This window comes from Columba livia, chromosome 23 (assembly GCF_036013475.1).
Source record: "Columba livia isolate bColLiv1 breed racing homer chromosome 23, bColLiv1.pat.W.v2, whole genome shotgun sequence".
NCBI lineage: Eukaryota > Metazoa > Chordata > Aves > Columbiformes > Columbidae > Columba > Columba livia.
This window is the reverse complement of record NC_088624.1, coordinates 672012-691144: the sequence shown is the minus strand read 5'-3', so window position 1 is coordinate 691144 and position 19133 is coordinate 672012. Positions and strand designations below refer to the sequence as shown.

The following is a 19133-nucleotide window of genomic DNA, read 5'->3' as shown; positions in this document are numbered from 1 at the left end:
CAGAGAGATTTGGCTTTGCTTCAGCTTCGTTACAGATTTGGGCAATCAATCCCCCTCCCCAACCCCGCTAACCAAAACCAAACATTGTGCGACACAAGGAGCCCGTGAGCAGCAGCTTTTTCTTGCCACGGATTACGGAGCAAGAAAACCCCACACAAAGTTCCGCCGCAAGCTGCATCTGTCCAATTTTGTTCCCCCAAAACCCACTCTTCTCACCTTATAGAACATGTCTCCCTCCTCCATCAGCTTGCTCAAGAGGATGATCATGATGTCTGGCTTGGAGGTGGCCATCGCCCATGTGGCTGGACCTGCAGTGTACAGGATGCATGATGGGTAAAGAACTCAATCCGATGCGAGGGTGGGAGGAAGCTGGGTGGAAAAAATTATCCTGGGGTGGGAATTTCTGCTGGAGAGAACAACTTGGCATGGTCGAAGGGCAGAGCGCTCCAAATGACTGAGCTGGCAACTCCTCTCACACTTAATTTAACGTCATCCACATGTGCCTTTGCGGTCATTAAGGCTAATCCTAATTACCACCGCCGTGATGGCTGGGAGATGACGGAGCTGTCTCCACAAGAGGGCAGTGCCGGTTGTGGAACCGGCTTGGGGGGAAACAGCATGGCCGGGAATAAAACGGGTTCAAAAGGAAAAAATCGGAGTGGTTACATAAAAGTGTTTCTAAATTAACATCTCTAGAGGTGTAAACGTGTGATTCGACTGCCGGCAGGCGCTCGGTGTTGAAGGGGATTGTGATTTCCAACCTCAAGAGATGGGAAATACTAGAGTAGAAAATCCAAGGAGGTTGGACAATACCACAAAGCGAAGGTCGTGTGCGAGCGCTGCTGGTGCCGGCGGCTCCAGGCTGGGGACACGATGGGGACACGGGGACCCCCGTGCACAACCAGCTGTCACCTCAAGGTCTAATACTGGGAGGGAAGGGGTGGCAAAAATCTGGGGACAACTCATTAGTGTGGGTGAAGAATAAGTCAACGATATTCTATCAGTAGATTCAGTACGTTTTGGGGAAGACGGTTAGTTTTTGAGTTCAAGTTATTCTCTGCAACAGTCATTAAAAAAATTATTTGAAGGTGAGGTAAATTAAAAGATTAGAGGTGTTGGGGACGCATGCAGGCTGAACCAAACAGGAAAAGCAAGGCTGACAAAGCTATCAGATCGAAGCTGATGCTGACAGCAATGAGATATACCTCGTGGGCGACTCGGTAACGTCTGACAACCTTCAAAGAAAGGAGAAAACAAAAAGTTGTAGGAGAGAGGGGGGAAAAAATGGATGAAGGTGAGAAAAAAAACAAGAAAGGAAAAAGCAGCTGTGAGAGGCAGGCAGCGAAGAAGCCAATGCACCAGCAAACTCCCTTTCCACGGGAAAACGTAACGTGAGCGGCTGTGCGCGCAGTGCAGGTGACACTGAGGTCTGGAAGCGTACACAGAGCACGGGGATGCAGCAGCTCACAGCAATGCATGGACAGAGTACGCTTTGTCGACTCAGACTAGTAAAGATAGAAAAAGCATTACCAGAGGAAAGACCTTGCCAAAGAAACAGTTGTTCATTGATTAACTTTGCTAAGTAATAGGAAAAAATATATATATCTATTCCCCGTTTTACTAAAGAGAACATGGCAGGCGTGACCCGCCGGCTGCTTTCGGGGTACGAAGCAGCTGGGGCTGCCTCTGTGTTACGCTGACATTTTTTAGGGAGCCAACCCCACGGCTCCAAGTCCTGCCTGAGCACCAAGCCCACAGCGGTGTCCCCTTGTCCCTACCTATCTTGGCTCCTTTCTTCAGGAGGGTGACGACGACCGAGGTGTTGCGGCAGCCCACCGCCCTGTCCAGGGGTCGCATCCCGCTGTAGTCAACGTGCTCAATCATGGCTCCATGGTCCACCAGAAACTGAACCTGCAAGGAGAAGCCTGACAGTCAGTTCTGCTCCTGGGCAAGACCTTTGGGTGATGAACAAGCAGCAGGTTGGGCTAAAACCAGCTCTAGAGGGCCTGAGGGTTCTGCAGTCTCATGTGTTGACCTCTACGGAAGCTCTTGCACGTATGGAGGGCTGGGAGTCTATACACTTGTCGCTGCATCAAGCTGAACTGTACTATTTTTTGGGTTCAGCTGGAGAAGAGAAGCTCTGGGGAGACCTTATTGTGGCCTTTCTGGACTTAAAAGGGGCTGATAAGAAAGATGGGGACAGACTTTTGAGCAGGGTTTGTACTGATAGGACAAGGGGTGATGGTTTGAAACTAAAGGAGGGAGATTCAGGCTGGACATGAGGAAGGAACTGCTGCCCTGAGGGTGGTGAGAGCCTGGCCCAGGTACCCAGAGAGGTGGTAGATGAACCATCCTTGAGACATCCCAGGCCAGGCTGGACGGGGCTCTGAGCACCCTGAGCTGGTGCAGATGTCCCTGCTCATGGCAGGGGGGGCACTGGGGAGCTGGGAGGTCCCTTCAACCCAAACTATTTTGTGATTCTAGGATTTTAAGGCTCTACACCAACTGCCAGTTTCCTTGTGTGTGCATCACAGGCCACTCACCACCTCAGCGTCACCGTAAAAAGCCGCCAGGTCCAGCGGGGTGCGCCCGTTTTTGTCCGCGTGGTCGGTCGCAGCGCCGTTCTCCACCAAGGAGCGCACCACGGAGAGATGGCCCTTCAGACAAGCCCAGCTGAGGGCTGTCAAACCCTCCTTGTCCATCAGCGAAATGGAGGCACCTGAAACAACAAGCGTCCATTCACCCGGGAGCTCCCTGTTGCTGAACACTACGACACAACAAACCATCCGCTTGGCGCTGACAGCTTATTTTCAGACAGCTATGTACATAATTATTAATTACTTTATTAACAGTTCTGCCCTATGAATCCCACCCTCCACAGCAACTTCAAATGCACCGGTAGGAACTGTGGCAAACGAGTGCATTCACACCGAGCTGTAAACGTTTTGGCACCTGGCTCCGCAGGCTTTTCTGGCCGACAGCCTGCGCGCAGCGGGGCGGACCCGACATCCTCAGCTGAGACACCCATCTTGCTTTTTAACTGTTTCTTTTTTTTGTTTTAAATTAAACCCAATCCAGCCTGTGTGAGTCAGAGATGAGGATCATTTTGCTGCTTCAGCAGGTCACGGCATACCAAGGGGAACTAAGTCAATTCAGCTCAGCTCTTCTAAACAAGCACATATTTTCCCCTCTTCGCTCCCCTCCTCTTTACCCAAATCGACACCAGCAGTATTCCTCCTGAACTTTACCCAATATAAACACGATGTTGTGGGATAAACCAGTGCCAACTGCAAGCCTACGAGAGAGGGACTTGACATTTTCTTGGATGAAGAAATCGCGCTGCCATACCAACGGGCCAGTGTTGCTTCATGCGGCATATGGCTGCGCACACCAGAGCCAAACAGCAGCATTAAGTGAACGCCCCTCGTCGTGGCACGAAGAACAACTCCTGTGGCCACGGATTTGTCTCTCCGGCTTGTGGGAGAGGTCGGACCAGCTCCGCTCCCCTGAGGAATCGCGGCGACCTGCGGGATCTTTCTCCTGCAGGTAAACTCTAAACCAACCGGCGTGAGATCTTCGCTGGCTCCAGAAAGCTCAACAAACCAGGGAGTAACGTGGAGTTCTTGAACCTTCCCAGCTGGACATATTAGGACATATCGCACAAATTATGGTGAACGGACGGGCCTTGAGCTTGCACAGCTTTGTGTTTGCGGGGAAGCACAACACATGAACGTTCGCTCAAGCCACCTTCAGGTATCTCCACCGGAGCTCTCGGCTGCTCGTCTCAGAACCGCGGCACCGAGCGACAGCGAGGGAGGTGACGAACGACAACCTGGTGTGCCGAGGTGGGACACCGGCTGCAAGGCAGCTCGAAGGTAGAAGCAAAGGGATGACACCAAACTCCCAACCTCTCCTCTCCTCCCGCGCCACCCACATCCCCAGGAACCCTTCGGAAGCTCTGCAAACGCCCTCCAGATGATCCTCATCCAACCAAGGCCAACTCAGGATAAAGCCTCATCTCATTCCTTCTTACTTGTACCAGCTACTTGCTTGCAATCAGATTTTCAAAGCCTTCTCTTGTGTTTTTCCCTCTGACTCTTGCAGTGCTGGCGATGAAGCTCCTACAGGAAGAGCTGGAAACCCACATCAGCCCCCAACCTTCCCATTTTTCCGCAGTCTGGTGGCAGGGACCCGCCGCACCGCAGGGTGACGTGTACGGGCTCCAGGGTATCGCTGCAGCAACGCAAGCTGAAGGTCTAAGCATGCAGACGATTCTCCAGAAGTGCCCGAACGCTGCTCCGAGGTGGCGTGGATGAGACCCTTGCAAAGCGCTGAGCTCTCAGTGCCGCCGCGGTTCCCAGAAGCTCACCTGGCTCTGAAGGCACCTCCGGCTCCTCCGGGGATCTGACTTGGCACTAAGGCGGTCGGACACGAAACGAACTGATGGTTTCGAGGGCAAGTGGCTTAGGGTGACCTCAAGGGACTGATCCCCGCGGCAGGTTTGCCTGGGTAAGCCCAGCTTGCTCCTTCCTTAAAAAGCTAACTGGCTAAATGCAAGAGTTCGTGACTGAATACGTTATCCAGCAGGCGAGCAACAACGAGCCAGGAGACAAAAAGAAACGACTGACGACTGGAGCATCAAAAAGCTGCAGCGAGTGGCCAGGCCGGTCGGGTCCTTTCTGCGCGGAGGATGAAGCAGCAGCACCGCGCACCATCCACCCCAAGGCAGGAAAAGCACCCAGGGACTGACTTTTTGCAGGAAAACAGGATTCAGGAATCAGGCTCTCCCCGAAGGGAGTGAGCATGGAGGATCATCCTGCTCTGTGTGAGTATCAGCTCTGGCAGAGCCGCGACCAGGAAGGTTTCATTCACCATCCGCCCTCACTGCTGGGTGTGAAGCGAGAGCAGTCGCTAACTCTAAAAATCTCATTTCAGACTGATCGATGACTGCAACTCTGTTAATAAAAAGTGTTTACAAACGCTGTGTTAATCAAGTACAGTCGAATGAGATTTGCCTTGCAACGCACTAATTAATGCTTATGCCTTATGAGTCACACACTTTGATTTTAATGAAATATTGAACAGGATTGTTAAAGCCATTTTAATTAAAACACCATATATCACTGTGCTCTGCTCAGGCTTGAGTTGACTTTTCAGGACCATGTGTTATTGCATATTTAGTGGAGTTTATTATTCTATTTAGAGAAAAAAAAGGACCTTTTAAAGCAAAAAAGAATTTCATATTTTGGCTTCTCGGGCTGTCGGTGTCCAAGGGCCAGGGCAGCTCCTCATGTTGTACCGGTGATCCGCAGCCAGGCTCAGCTGAGCTGCTGTCTGCAGCCCCGCCGAACCAACAGGCACAGCCCTCCGGCCTGGCAAAAATAACCACTTCTTTTAAGCCTTTTACACAGATTCAGTGAAGCTGCAAAAGGGGCCACATCACAACTTAAACAGAGAGAGTGTTAATTGTAAATCAAATAAAACCAAAACCAGGACATCAGAAAATAATTAACTGAATGAATTCATAAGAAACTCGTGCCTCAGAGTGACCTTTGTCACATCCCTGCGCAGGTTCCAGCACTGAGGAGCAAGGATCCCACTGGCCTGTGGCTCGGGACAGACAGACAGACAGTGAGAAACCTGGGCCTGCAAGCCTGGCAATTCTACAGTGAAAAATATTATTGCAGCTACTAAGTAAAATATTCAAGTGTCTCACGTTTGGCTAAGAGCTCAGACACAGCCACTTACGACACGAAGAACACACCCCTTCCCAAAGAGGGACCTTACCTGAAATAAAAATACCAACAACAATACAAGAATTAAACACTATTTCTAGCAAATTTGAGAATTACCCAAACAAACACTGGCTGTTTGTCCAAGAAAAGGTCTCTAAAGAAGCACAGCAATAAGCACTAATCGTGTTCACACAGGCTGAGGGCAGCGTGCTGCTCTGACTCGCCTCAAACACGTACATCAGGAATGAGTAAAACCGAAATGTGGACTGAGTAGGGAAGGAGAGTTGTCAGACATCGAAAGTACCGAGCGAATCGGATCAGCGAGTGCAAGGCTGGCGAGCAGCGTATCTTCAAAACAATCCCCTTTGATTGGCAACAAACACACTAAAAACTTGGTGTGTCAAGGCCTCACCCCCTGGCTGATGTTGGCGTCAAAAACGTGGGCAACAATACCAGCGCCGAAGTGTTAAAATGTCCCGAAGCGCAGCCCTGTGGTTGAGTCTCACCCGCCTGTTCCACAGCGACGTCCACGGTTCAATCGCACCGCTGGTTGACTGTGGTCTAAGGGGAAAGCTCTGAGCGTGGTTCAAGGGCATTTCCTTGACTCAGTGCTCAAAGCACCTGGGAAGCGTTTGATTTTCTGACATAAATGTGTGGGTTTGAGGCTGTGAGCACCAAACACAGACAATAAAATGGCTAGCCAAGATTAAATCTACGACTATTCTCGTCTTGTCCTCCAAGAAGTGCTGAGAACATCTTGCAGCAGTGGGATTAGAGTCCCCACCCCAACATGACAAACAGGGGGACAGTGTGGTGGGATTCTGTTGGTCTCCAGCACCCTCCCAAGCCTGTGCTCTCACCTTGTGCGAGCAGGAACTCCACGGTGCCCAGGTGGCCCTCGGACGCAGCCATCATCAGCGGCGTGCGGCCCTGCTTGTCTGCCATGTTCACGTCAGCGCCGTGTGTCAGCAAGAGATCCACGATCTGCAACGCACAAAGCGAGGACACGTTGTACGGAGAGACACGGCTGGAAGGTAACCAGAGCCAGGGAAGAGCAGAGCGGCCCCCACCTCTTGAAACCTCACCCCCCAAGGCATGGCGCCCTCTGGGATTGCTGCTGCATGACTAGGGCACCGAATCATAGAATTGTTTTGGTTGGAAAAGACCTTTAAGATCATGGAGTCCAACCGTTCCCCAACCCCATGTCCTGAGAACCTCATGTCCGTCTGTCCAGCCCTCCAGGGCTGGTGACTCCAGCACTGCCCTGGGCAGCCTGTTCCAATGCCCCACAGCCCTTTGGGGAAGAAATTGTTCCCACATCCAACCTCAACCTCCCCTGGCGCAACTTGAGGCCGTTTCCTCTGCTCCTGGCGCTTGTTCCTGGGGAGCAGAGCCCGACCCCCCTGGCTCCAAGCTCCTTTCAGGCAGTTCAGAGATCAGAAGGTCTCCCCTCAGCTCCTGTTCTCCAGCTGAACCCCCAGGTCCCTCAGCTGCTCCATCACACTTGTGCTCCAGCCCCTTCACCTTTTAAGTCAAGAGCATCATCCCCTTTGTTTCTCAAAATGTGAACTAATACTGCAGCCGGCAGGAGCTCGGGGTGTCTGAAGCACCAAGACCGCATCTTCTTGCTCTGAGAAGCGTTGGGGTTTGTCTTCTCTACCCGTATTTCTCCAAGATGGAAGGGATGACCTGACCCTATTCCCCAGGCCACCCCGGTGGCACGAGGGCCCCGCTCACCTGCCAGTGTCCCTGTCTGACGGCGCTGAAGAGCGGGACGACGCCGCGGCGGTTGGGCTGTGCCACGGCGGCCCCCTGCTCCAGCAGCAGCCGGCACACCTCCAGCTTCCCGCGCCCGGCCGCCGCCGTCAGAGCTGCGGGAAGAGAAAACCGTCAGGGAGAGAGCCGCGCTGCGTTCCCCGCGGAGTCTGCACTCCTCATCTCATCTATCTCATCTCATCTCATCCTGCTGCTGGGGAACGAAGCAACAGAGCCCAAAATGCCCAACGTTTCCCACAACGGTGAAGAAAGGGTTGGAGTAGCACAGCTCTAGCGCTTACTCGTTGTTTTAGTTTACATCACAGGTCACCCCGTCCATGTCACAACAATATGGAAAGAGGCTGATTGGGACAAGCAGCTTTTATTCTTTTCAGCTGCGGTGAAACAGGAGGAGAACCACAATGAGCATCAAATGATCCACAGGTGCGTGTGACTGAGGATCAAGGTGTCGCTGCAAAGAAACGCAGAGTCTTGTCACGTGAAACCTTCACCATTTCCCCACGGCAAAGCCACAAAGACGATGCCCAGGGAAAACACAGACCTCCGGGTAGTGCCTGCTCAGCAAGACCTTCTGCGCCTTTAGTCTCGACTCATTCCACCATGATCCTGACTATGAGAGGGACCGAGCTGGGGCCACTGCCACATCACTGCCAGCCACCGCGAATGAGCGACATTTGTGGCTGTTCTCTGTCTGAGCCAGCACAGAGCAGCGCTATCGGACAGAGGAGTTTTAATATCCCACTTTAGATCTTTGAAACCAGGGAAACAATTGGAGAGCAGGGATGGTACAAATACGCCAACCCGTTCTCAACACAAACGCTAATTCTGGGCAGGACTGGTCCCACCAGCAAAGGCCTTTGTGCAAAACCACAACTGTCTCTTCTTTACAGGTGCTCACAATGTTACAGGTGGGTAGAACTAATCCTGACAGCTCCCCCCTGACAAAACGTGCTCTATTAATTGGGAAGTAGGGTTGGGCTAGAAAAGACACATTCAGTCTGAGAACAGGACCTGCCCTTGACTCCTCTGTGGTGTCAATTCTAGACTCTTTGGTTCCTCCCTCCCCAACTTTCCGAGCGCTGAGCTGCGCTGGCTCCGCCGCTTCTCGCAGGAGCCGCCGCAGAAGGTGGGCGTCCATCTCCAACTGACGGAGTTGTTTGTTCCTTCGAAGCACATTTCTGTGGGATGGCTGATTACGAGGTGTTGATGGGTTTCCAACTGCAACGCTGCTAACGTCGGGGGATTTAATTAACGCTCAATTCTGTTCCACAGGGTGGTTGAGTTTTCTCTTCTCGGGGTTGAGACACCAAGAGTTAAAAGGAAAACCAGCTCGCTGCCACGAGCAGAACATACTGCAAAATCTATAATCGGATCCATGTGGGTTTTAAACGTAAGCTACAAATATAGAAGGAGGACTGTGTGTAATGTGCAGGGCAGAGGGATCGGTATGCGGGGCTTTGGGGTTCTATTTCTGAACCTGCCTGCACTTGAAACGTTGCAGGTTAATTTGAGATGTTCCATGTCAAAACGACTGGTGTTCGCAACAATGAAAGACGGTAAATCGCAGAGGTGTTTGATGTTTGCCACGGAATGTTCTTTGGGAAGGACTTCAGCGGGGCAGGATGACCCGATCCACGGCTGGGCCCTGCTCTCCCCGGCCTGCCGTGTCTTTGCTGTTCGCTCCTCGGGGTCAAAGCGAGCGGTGCGGGTCCGTAGCCCAACCTGTCCTTTTGCAGCTCCAGCTCACGGGAAGCTCAAAAGCTTCGGTGCTACTGAGCAGCCGGACCTGGATTTGCTGCCCGATGCCGAGAGGAACCTGCCCAAGCTCGTCTGGTATTTCACACAGATAATTAAGCATCTGTCCTCAGAAACAGAGAAACCTCTGAGGGGCACAAGGAGCTCAGTCCTGCTTATTTAAGCCTTTTAGTGCTCCCTAGATGGACTTATCAAGCTGTTTCTGACATCACTGATGTGTCTTGCAACAGTCATTGGTCTCCAAAAAACCCTACAACACAAGGTAAAGCTGAGCCTGTGTGTGGAAAGAGACTGGAAAAGCCAAGGAAAGGCGATGAGAGGAGACGAGAGCAATGGAAATGGTTTTGTTGGAAGTCGTACTGTCTGGCAGAGAGCTCCAGCGTGAACGAGACGAGTCCAGCAAGGAGCAGCGACCAGGACCCTGGGCTTGAAACCAGCAACGCACTCTGCAGCTTTTCCATCGGGACGTAGCGCCAGGAGAACAACTCGCCGCGCAGTAACAAAGTCCTGGCACGAACGCCATAAAGCAGCTGCTGCATTTCTCAAAACACGGTTCAAACAAGACCTGAGCTGAGTTTCAGGTGTGGACGTGTCCCCATCGGCGAGCGACGTCAGAGCAGCCACGGCCGCCAGCGCCAGGATCCGCAGCAGCACATCCTGCCCCTGCCGTTGTGCAGAACGCCTCTGCTTTCTTAGGGAGAAAAAACAACTTTATCTGGAGAAGGGATCATTAAACTGCTCCTATGCAGCACGTGTATCTGTTTCACAGCCTGGCAGCGAGACAACCGCGGTTTGCTGGAGTCGCTCTTTGTACCTCCAGCTCTGCTGGAGCTATTGCGAGTGACTCAGATACTTTTGTGCTGGTTTTGATATCTGCCTTGTCCCGGGGGAATGTTCCATCTGGAGCTGGCTGGAGTGTGCTGTCAGCAGTTCCTCGACTCCTGATGTCACTTGGCGCTGCCTATCGGGCTGATATCACCCAGCCAGGCAGCCAGCCCTGCTCTGCTCCGCACAGGGTTCAACACACGAGCAACAAGTAGCAAAAACCACACGAGATGATTCGGATGTTTAGAGCAGATTGCTATTTTTAGGTGGACACCAGCATTTCTCTTCAAACTTTTCTAAACTCGCTGTTTGCTTTTGGGAAAATAATAATAAAAAGATGTGCAAGGCAGTGCAGGAGCAGCTTTATACCAGGCTTTGCCAGGCTCACCCAGACAACCCAGGACTAGCTGAACTCACATTGCTGATGTGGTGTCTGATGCTGCCCATGAGGTTACTTTGCAGGGAGACATCTTAGTGTCTTTGGATCAAGGTGTGAAGGTATCTGGATCACCGTCCTATTTATGAGATGGTCCTCAGGACCCAAACCCCAGAGAAGATTTTGGGTGAGCTGTTTCTGGCCTGGTCACCACTTCAAAGCGTGAGCTCACCGGTAGCAAAGCCACTGTCCTCTTACCAACGCTCACTCACTTCATTGGATTAATTCCATATCCAATTTCTTTGTCCTGCTCTACCCTAGGGGCACTTCTAAAGTGCTTACCTGTATATGTTGCCCTTAGTTCTGCTAACAATGGCGCAATGTCCCTGCTGCTGTCACGTCCCGGTGGGTGCAGGAGCTCTGTCCCCAATGCCCTGAGGACCCCGGAGCAGCACAACCACCCGCTGGGACCTCTCATCCCCCCGTCTTTGTCCTTCAGAGCTCAGGGCGATACTTCCTGACAGACTCCATTCATGATACGGCTCTGACACGGCTGCACTTTCCAAGGTACAGTGCACAAACCAGCTCCAAATGGAACTGTGGTTGCTTTTTCCTCCCCGTTCTAACCAGCACTGGCCGGAGCCGCACGCTGTCGCACGCTGGGATCGCGTCATTTTAAACAAAGCTGACAGGATCACCACCAGTGCTCCGTTACCCAGACACAACATTACCTTGGTGTATCGACCTGACAGGAACATTACCAGAGATACAAGTTGAGTACCAAAGGCAGTGGATCAATTTATGAGGTCACTGGAGCTAAAAACCAAAACTCCAAGTTTGAATATCTCAAGAAATGGAGAAGATTGATGGGTGTGAAGTGGAAGGGGTGAACGGCTGCTTTTCCTTTAGTGGAGGTTAGGAAAGCAGGGCTTCCGTGTCATACCCATCGATATCAAAGTAAGGTCTTGCACAAAAGGACATTTGCTTAATCACCAGGTGCTAAATAATAATAAGTTTTCAGAAAATCAATGGACAATTCAATAGCACATAATGAGGAAGAGGAGAGAGAAACAGGAAAAAGCTTTTGATAAATATGCCAAATATTAAGAGAGATGTTCCAGAGAAATCAGTGGCCGATGGTCGGAGCTGCCGCGTGTCTGCACGCTCCTGAGAAGCAGCTCGGGATTTCCAAAAGCCAGACTTCTCTGTGTTATTTAAGCCAAGCACAAGCTCCACCCGGGCACCTGTAAATCACCGGGAATCAAACCAGAGGAACCGATCCTTCTCCCTCCATCCAACCATTCCAGGGACCAGGGTGCGCCGGGGGTTGCAGAGCCCATGAATACAAATAGAAACACGCAAGAAGCAGCTACGGTATCGACAGAAATCACCTGTCTCTCCCCAGAGGCTGTCGAAGCTGTTGATCTGTGCTCGCTCCACCTCCTCTTCGTCTTTTTCTGGAAGATCGAGCAGGTAGGAGACAATCTACAACAAAATCGGTTCGACTCACAGTCACTGAGCTACTAAGAATTTCCCAGCTTTATTTAACTAGCTGCTCTGATCTCTGCACATCACTTATGTTTTCATGGATTACACTTCACAAAAGCAAAATCTAAACTCAAGCAAATGTGAGGGAGCAAAATTTAGCAGAGAAACCAACCGGTGCAAAAATCCTCCAAGACTGCTTCTCGGTAGGAACACCTACACCATTTCCACATCACAGATCTTTATAGGAGCAAGGTGTTAATCTCTTCTCTCTCCTCAACACGCAGCCCAAACCTCTGTGGTCTCACACTCCCCTAAGAACACGCTGGTTATCCGTCCCTGCTCTATTCCAACAACTTCGAGGCTCTGAATCACAGCATGTCCTGAGCTGACCCACCAGGATCATCGAGTCCAGCTCCTGTCCCTACACAAGATAACCCCAAAATCCACACCATGTGTTTGAGGACGTTGTTCAAATGCTTCTTGAGAATCATCGGGCTTGGGGCTGTGAGACCTCCCCACCCTCTGGGGGAAGAACCTTCTCCCAGTATCCAACCTCATCCCCCCAGCTTGTTACGCTCCCTCTCCTGGACACCCTCCCACACCACGGGGTTGGCCAAGACATCTGTGAACCCCACAGTGGGATGGGAAAGAGAGCAAGAGCAGCACAGAGGCACTGATTTCACCTCCAAGACGCTCTTTGGTCAGTATTTTGGCTAGGACACATAGTCAGCCCTTGTTTTGCAGCCGGTGATGCCTGGAAGGCCTTACCTCGGTGTAGCCCATGCTGGCCGCGGCGATCAGGGCCTGCTGGATGGCGTGGCTCTTCTTGAAGACGCCCTGCTGCTGCCCGGCCATGCTCCAGTCACACTGGATCAGGAACTTCACCACCTCCAAGTGGCCGCGCAGCGCGGCGTGAACCAGAGCGCACTGCCCGTTTTTGTCCAGGTGATCCACCTTGGGAAGACACGATACAACAGGCCAAATCACACCTTCGGTTCTTCAGTTTCCAGCCCCGGTTTCAAAATAATGCCACGTGTGCAAAATGAGCATTTCTTCTGGTAAAATATCCCTTCCATGAGCATTTTGTAGGTCAAACACTCCCGTTCTCAGGCAGGGAATGCTGTTTCTTACCAATCAATATCAGAGTCACCAAGCTCTCCCAAAACATCCCAAGAGAAGCAGAATTCTATTTTCCCTTCATACTGTCCTCACATTATTACAGACAACACGGCAAGATCTGAGCAACGCTTCAGTCATCCCGACTTCCATACCAGAGCTATACAAACCCAGATTTTGCCTTCCGAACTGAAGCTAAACATATAGAGAAACCACAAATTGTTTCCAGGAGGCTCCACTTCAAAAATCAGCACAATTTTCTTCTTCAAGAAAATATTTAAACTGGACTCATTACGTACAATTAAAGCTCCAAACGCTCACCACAAAGCTAAACAAAGGGTATTTTTCTAGGACGAGTCTGACGGAAGATTTTGGAAAATGTGTCTCAGAGAGATATTTAAAGATTGCGACGCTGCCATTCGAACCTCCCGAGGCTCAAGGACTCTCCAGAACACCCTTCACTATTTAAAGCAGCTTTCAGAGGACCGTGGCCACGTTACCTTGGCCCGTTTCTTGCAGAGCAGCACGACGATGCTCAGGAACCCAGCCGCAGCCGCGTAGCCCAGGGGGGTGAGGCCACTTTCGGAAGCGGCGTCGACGTTGGCCCCAAACTCCAAGAGCAAAGCCACCATCTCGGCGTAACCCAGGTGGGACTGGACACACAAAATGGGGGCGTTGTTCAGAACTTCGGTCCGATAATTCACGTTTGCACCTCCTAAGATCAGCAACCGACTGACCTGCAGGGAGGAGAGCTCCTGTGAGCTGAGCTTTATGGAGAGACGTTGGTTTATTGTCAGGGCAACAGGAGAATTTAAACCAGAGCCCTCTGCACACACCCAAGCAAACACTGAAGGACATAACATGCCCAGTAAAAACACTCACCCAATACACATTCCATTTCAGGCATTTTGCCCGTATGGGAAGGAGCTGGGGAAGCATCCTTCCGGACGAGGAACAACCTGAAACCTGTATCGCTGCCTGAAACCCCTTCTGCCGCAGAGATAAGTCACTTACGCCAACACGTTCATCTGAAGCAACGCAAATGGGCACGAAGTGCCTGAACCAGCAGTGCTGTGGTGCTTGGCACCACCGAGTCAGTGCCTGAGCTCTTTATGGAGCTGTTGAACCCCACAGCTTTGGGGAGGAAAACCATATTTTGCACAGGCCCAAGTTCACTACTCAGGAGCTGCAATTAAAGGGAGATCCCTGGTCAATGCGAAGAGTTGAGGGATCATCCCAGGTGGTGATAAAATCCCAATGGAACCGGTGGTTTCTCCCCAGCTCGGGGCCGGCCAGCGCGGTGGGGCGGCTGGCACGGGCAGGTCCTGCAGACGCTCCATCCTCATCACCGCCCATCGCTGGGAGCTGCTCGTGCAAGAGCTGAACCGCCCAGCTCTGCCCCCCTCCGGTACCTTTATGTTTGGGGTGTAGAGATTCCTCAGAGACGCCAAAGCCATCGAGAGACCTTCGGTGCTGTAGGAGATCCAAAGGCCTTGCAGGATGGAGGAGGATACCCCAACCTTTTTACTCAGCCCCTGCAAAAAGAAAAGGTGGCTTAGATGCAAGCTTACAAATACAATTTGCCACATGCGACCTTTGCAATTAATAAACTCGCAGAAATAACTTGCAAAGGTTCTGTAGCCGTTCTCAGGATCTAGGAAAGGCAGGATTAAACGGTGAGCAACCTGCCGCCGTTCGACACCGCCAGCAAACGTCGCGCCGAGGAGCACAGCACGCTGCTTTTCCCATTTTTTAATAAAGCACGTGTTATTTTGGTAGAACTGCTTCACAAAGTCGCCTTATTAATCACACAGTCACAGCAGATGACAATATCTGCTCCCAGCAAAATGAATGAAGGAAATCTCGACCACAGCCTGGAACGGGATTCCTGTACCTCGTACCAGACCCTTCCCAGCCGGGTCCATCAGCAGGATGTACATAACGTATAGAACGTCTGACATCTGTTCCAGCAACACTAATGGGCAGAGCACAGAACTGTTGAGCAAGTTTCCCCATTCCTAGTGATATAATAGCTATTCTATTTATATTTATAATTTATCTACAGCCATCAGACGGGAGCTCAAGGGCGAGGGGAATGGTTTGCAAGCCCAGCGCAGAGCTTCGCCCGTGCTGTGGGTGCACCCTCCGTGTTGCTGTTCTATCGATTGCCCATAAAATGCGCAGTTTCCATGGAAACCCTACGGTTATCTTGAATCCTCTCTCGATACGCAAACCCCCACTGCTGGCTCCTCGCGTGGTCACTGCTGAGGGTGCAAAGCAGCAGGATCACATCTGAGCTGGGGAGGTCTTTGTCCAGCAGACTGACACGGGCACTGGGAAGAACACAGCAGCAGAGCACGGGATTTCTCTCCTCTCGAGGACCATGCGCAGGGACCATCAGCTGAATCTGCAGCCCCCCAGCCCCTACGTGTGGAAGACGTTCCCATGCGCCGCACCAGCCGTCAACACGTTTGTCACTTGAGATGGTTTTACCATAAAAAGAAGCAACAGATTAGACAAGCTCTTATAAATAACAACTCCAGGCGCTTGTTTCCTTCAGAATTCAGGGAGCTAAATACAGAAAAGTATCTGCTGGTGTTCAGAGGCGGAGAAAAGGGCTCAGGAATTTCAGCCACCATTAAACGCTGCTTTCGGAATAACACAGCACAGGGCATTAGAGGTCAGTGTTGAATTTCAGTCAGCCTAGTACAGTATAATTGGACAAATGGAAAACAATTTTATAATAAACGGTTAAAATAATTTTAAAATAGTTATAATACCATCAAACCCAGAAATAAGCTGTTTGAGTCCCCATCGGGAGCGAGGGACAGAGAATGTACTTTGGGAACAGCCATCTGAAGATCACCACTTGCGCTATAAAAACCTCAGCCACCGTATCAGAACATCTATACTTAGATATCAGTGCAAGACATAAAAGATGACATTTATCCTTCACAGAACAAATACACTGAACACCATTATCACTCAGCTGCTGAAACAAAACCGCCCTATTTCTCATAGCCCAGGCTGTAAGGAGGTTATCCGTGAACTGAGAGTCTGCGGCCGGGCTAATCCGCGGGATCTCTCACATAGCGCTGGCACTTCCTGACGCTCCCTCCGCCCCATTGCAGCCATCACGCTGCTCACCCAAACCCTGACATCTTCATTTCACCTTCATTTTCGTTACCTTAAAAATATGTGCTTTGAGGATGTGATGTCCCAGCTCAATGGTCTGCTGGCGGTTTAGTTTTCCTTCTTGACGGGAAAACCAGAAGGCAAGTAATGTGTGGCCACTCCTAAAAACAGAACGAAGAATACATCAGTATTTGCTGCTTACGCCAACAAAACAGCTTTTTGACAATGATTTTTGCTCCTACTCCATGTCCTGGAATAATTCTCACTTGTAAAGCACCAACCAGCTGCATCCTTTATTATCGGTGATCGCCAACAGCTCAAAGCACTCAAACACTGAGGGACAGCAGAAACCAACCAGCAGACCGGCCGTGGCCACACGTCACTTAGGGGACAGCAGAGGTGCGGGTGCACGCACGCCGCAGTGCTGCTCCACGGCCGCTTTGCAGGGAGAGCTGCGCTCCAGAGCTCGTCACCACCCCAGCGCCACTGCAAAACGGGCTGTTTGAAACAGTCACACTTTGAAAAAACCCCCTTTGAATGACAACGGCATTCCGCACCCCCTGACGCGTCCCGCAGAGCCGAGGAGCTTCATTTCCACGGAAAACTCCGCCTAAATACCCTCTCCAGCTTCAACAAGAATAAAGGTGCTACCGGGCTGGCAATCAAAGCACTTCAAGTAAGCGACACATCGAGCCCTCGTTAAGGCAAAACATAATGAAAGAGACAATAACTTCCTTTGTTAACGATGATTTTTACCAACGTTTTTAAACACACAGACTTCCAGGTTTAACATCAGGAGTTGGGCACGGCCGGGGCCTCCCAGCGACGCGAGAAGCTGATTCTCCGCACAAAACACACACGCTACAAAGATGTGACGCACTGCAAACCGTTTCGGGATGCGATCGGCAAATATCTGGCAAAATTCCTGTTTCTTCCAACAAATGGATATTCTTTTTAAAGGCCGGGCACTCCCAGAGGGCCCCTTTAACCCACTTCATCTCTGGAACTCAATACAAACGTGACTACACACGAATGCAATCAAACCCCTTCCAGCCAAAGGAAATCAAATACGATCTCAACCGCGGCTTCAAAAGGGCTTTTAAGGACAGGGAACGTTATTTGCTCCTTTGGTAAAGCAGAAAAGTGCTTTTGTGTGGCGAAATGGCAAGTGAAATCTGACAGAAGACAAGGGGTTTCCGCAGCTCCCACCCGGGGAGGGTGAGTCCTGTCCCCAAGTAAACGGGGTAACACCGAAGGGCTGGTCGGGCGCAGGCGGGGGTTGGGTTGGGTTGGGTTGGGTTGGGTTGGGTTGGGTTGCGCAGGGTCTGGCCCAAGCGCTGCCAACCCTCCTCTGGCACTGAAATACAGGGATCTGTTCTAGCGGAGCCCGGGGAACAATGGAAGTGGCCGCGCTCAGGTCCCTGCGGCCCCTCGAGAGCCGGCGCTGCCCCCGCGCCCGGGGACAATGTGGTGATCCCACCCCCGTCCACGCGAGGTGCGCCGCGGTGGTTTTGACTTTCTGCCTGAGTCTATAAGGGATTCAATTAAATCCGAAACCCATTGTTTTGCCTCACCTTGAATTCTAACAGCACCTTTGCTTCGCTGAGTAAAATCCATGCCATGCGAACACAGAGAAAACACTTAAGACACAGCCCGAGTCTTGGTGAACACTTTGGAATTTCAGCTAATAACAGTTTATTGTAAGAGCTTTTCGGAATTTTGTAATACCAAAGAGAACGAAAGTCAACGAACCCATGCGCCATAATGACAAAGTGAGCTACACACGGAGGAGCGAACTGCATCATGTGTGAGAAGCTGATGCACCATGTAAGGACCCAACCCCATTTAAAGCTGTTTGTTGTATCCCTGATTTCTATAAATACCATTTTCACCAGCTCCTTTTCTTGCAAACCTTCTAAATTAGGTATCTTTTGACTGGGGATTGTTATTTGTCAATCAGATCAAGCGTTCCACCAAAATGCAAAAAACCCTTATTTTTTTCTAATGTATACACTCTCTCCTTTTGTTGGGTAATGTATAAAAACATTAATTTTGTGTAGGAAAGCTCTCCGCTTGCAGCATGCCTCCCGGGAGGAAAAGGAGAATGTAAAAGACCTCCACTGCATTGTATTATATTGTATTAAGAGACAGCTCTGCGGGAAACCATGGCAACTCGGATCAGAGCCAGCCCCGCGTCCCATCGGGGCCGCTGGCCCACGCAGGGTGTCCCGGTCCGGGGCTCCAGGGGCAGATCGGCCCGTGGATGTGCTATAGGAGGGGATGGCAGACAGGAGATGTCCTCAGCCTCGGCTGCCCAGGGAGGGGGTAGATGAACCATCCCTGAGACACCCCAGGCCAGGCTGGACCTGAGCACCCTGAGCTGGTGAAGATGTCCCTGCTCATGGCAGGGGGGCACTGGGGAGCTGGGACGGTCCCTCCAACCCAAACTGTTCTGTGATTCTATTTCAGGAGATCAGAGCGACTGCCTGAGGAACAGAGATGTGGATTGAGAGCACCTACATGAGCTGAATCCAAGCCAGAGGTGAAGATCGAAAGGCTTCATTTTGCTCAGGTCCCACGGATGCTGCGAAGTTCCCTGGGCAGTGCGGACATGAAACCTGTTTCTATCCTGCTCCAGAGGGAGTGGTGACACTGGGGACACGCCGCCAGCACACACAGCGCGGGGTGGGCCAGGGCCACCACGACAGGCAAAAGTCCGGATTAAGACAGTGACGCGCGTGCAGTGACATAGAGGGTACCTTCTTAGTTCCTGTACAAGAAAATAGACTCCGCGAATGACATCAAACCCTGAGCGCTGGTCAGAAGAGCAGCCTGGACAGAATCAATCTCTTCCAGTTTTACTTGTCAATACTGGAGACGGCTCCTGGCGAGCCCGTCACAAATCAACCGGAGCAGCCGCTTCGTCT

General features: G+C 51.3%; 1 protein-coding gene across 8 annotated transcripts in view; it reads right to left on the bottom strand.

Annotated features, from left to right (window-relative positions):
* Positions 1-19133, bottom strand: part of TANC2 (tetratricopeptide repeat, ankyrin repeat and coiled-coil containing 2) — a 122123-nt gene that overhangs the window by 11660 nt on the left and 91330 nt on the right. For 7 of the 8 annotated variants that reach the window (XM_065039142.1, XM_065039144.1, XM_065039145.1 and 4 more), the window contains 11 exons: positions 16259-16367; positions 14484-14606; positions 13572-13808; positions 12724-12909; positions 11859-11952; positions 7473-7606; positions 6596-6719; positions 2544-2719; positions 1779-1911; positions 1206-1235; positions 217-308 (listed from right to left, as the gene is read on the bottom strand). In XM_065039142.1, coding sequence (XP_064895214.1) covers positions 217-308; positions 1206-1235; positions 1779-1911; positions 2544-2719; positions 6596-6719; positions 7473-7606; positions 11859-11952; positions 12724-12909; positions 13572-13808; positions 14484-14606; positions 16259-16367 — 1438 coding nt within the window. The remainder of the gene's footprint in view (positions 1-216; positions 309-1205; positions 1236-1778; positions 1912-2543; positions 2720-6595; positions 6720-7472; positions 7607-11858; positions 11953-12723; positions 12910-13571; positions 13809-14483; positions 14607-16258; positions 16368-19133) is intronic. The other variant, XM_065039139.1, reaches the window with a different exon arrangement.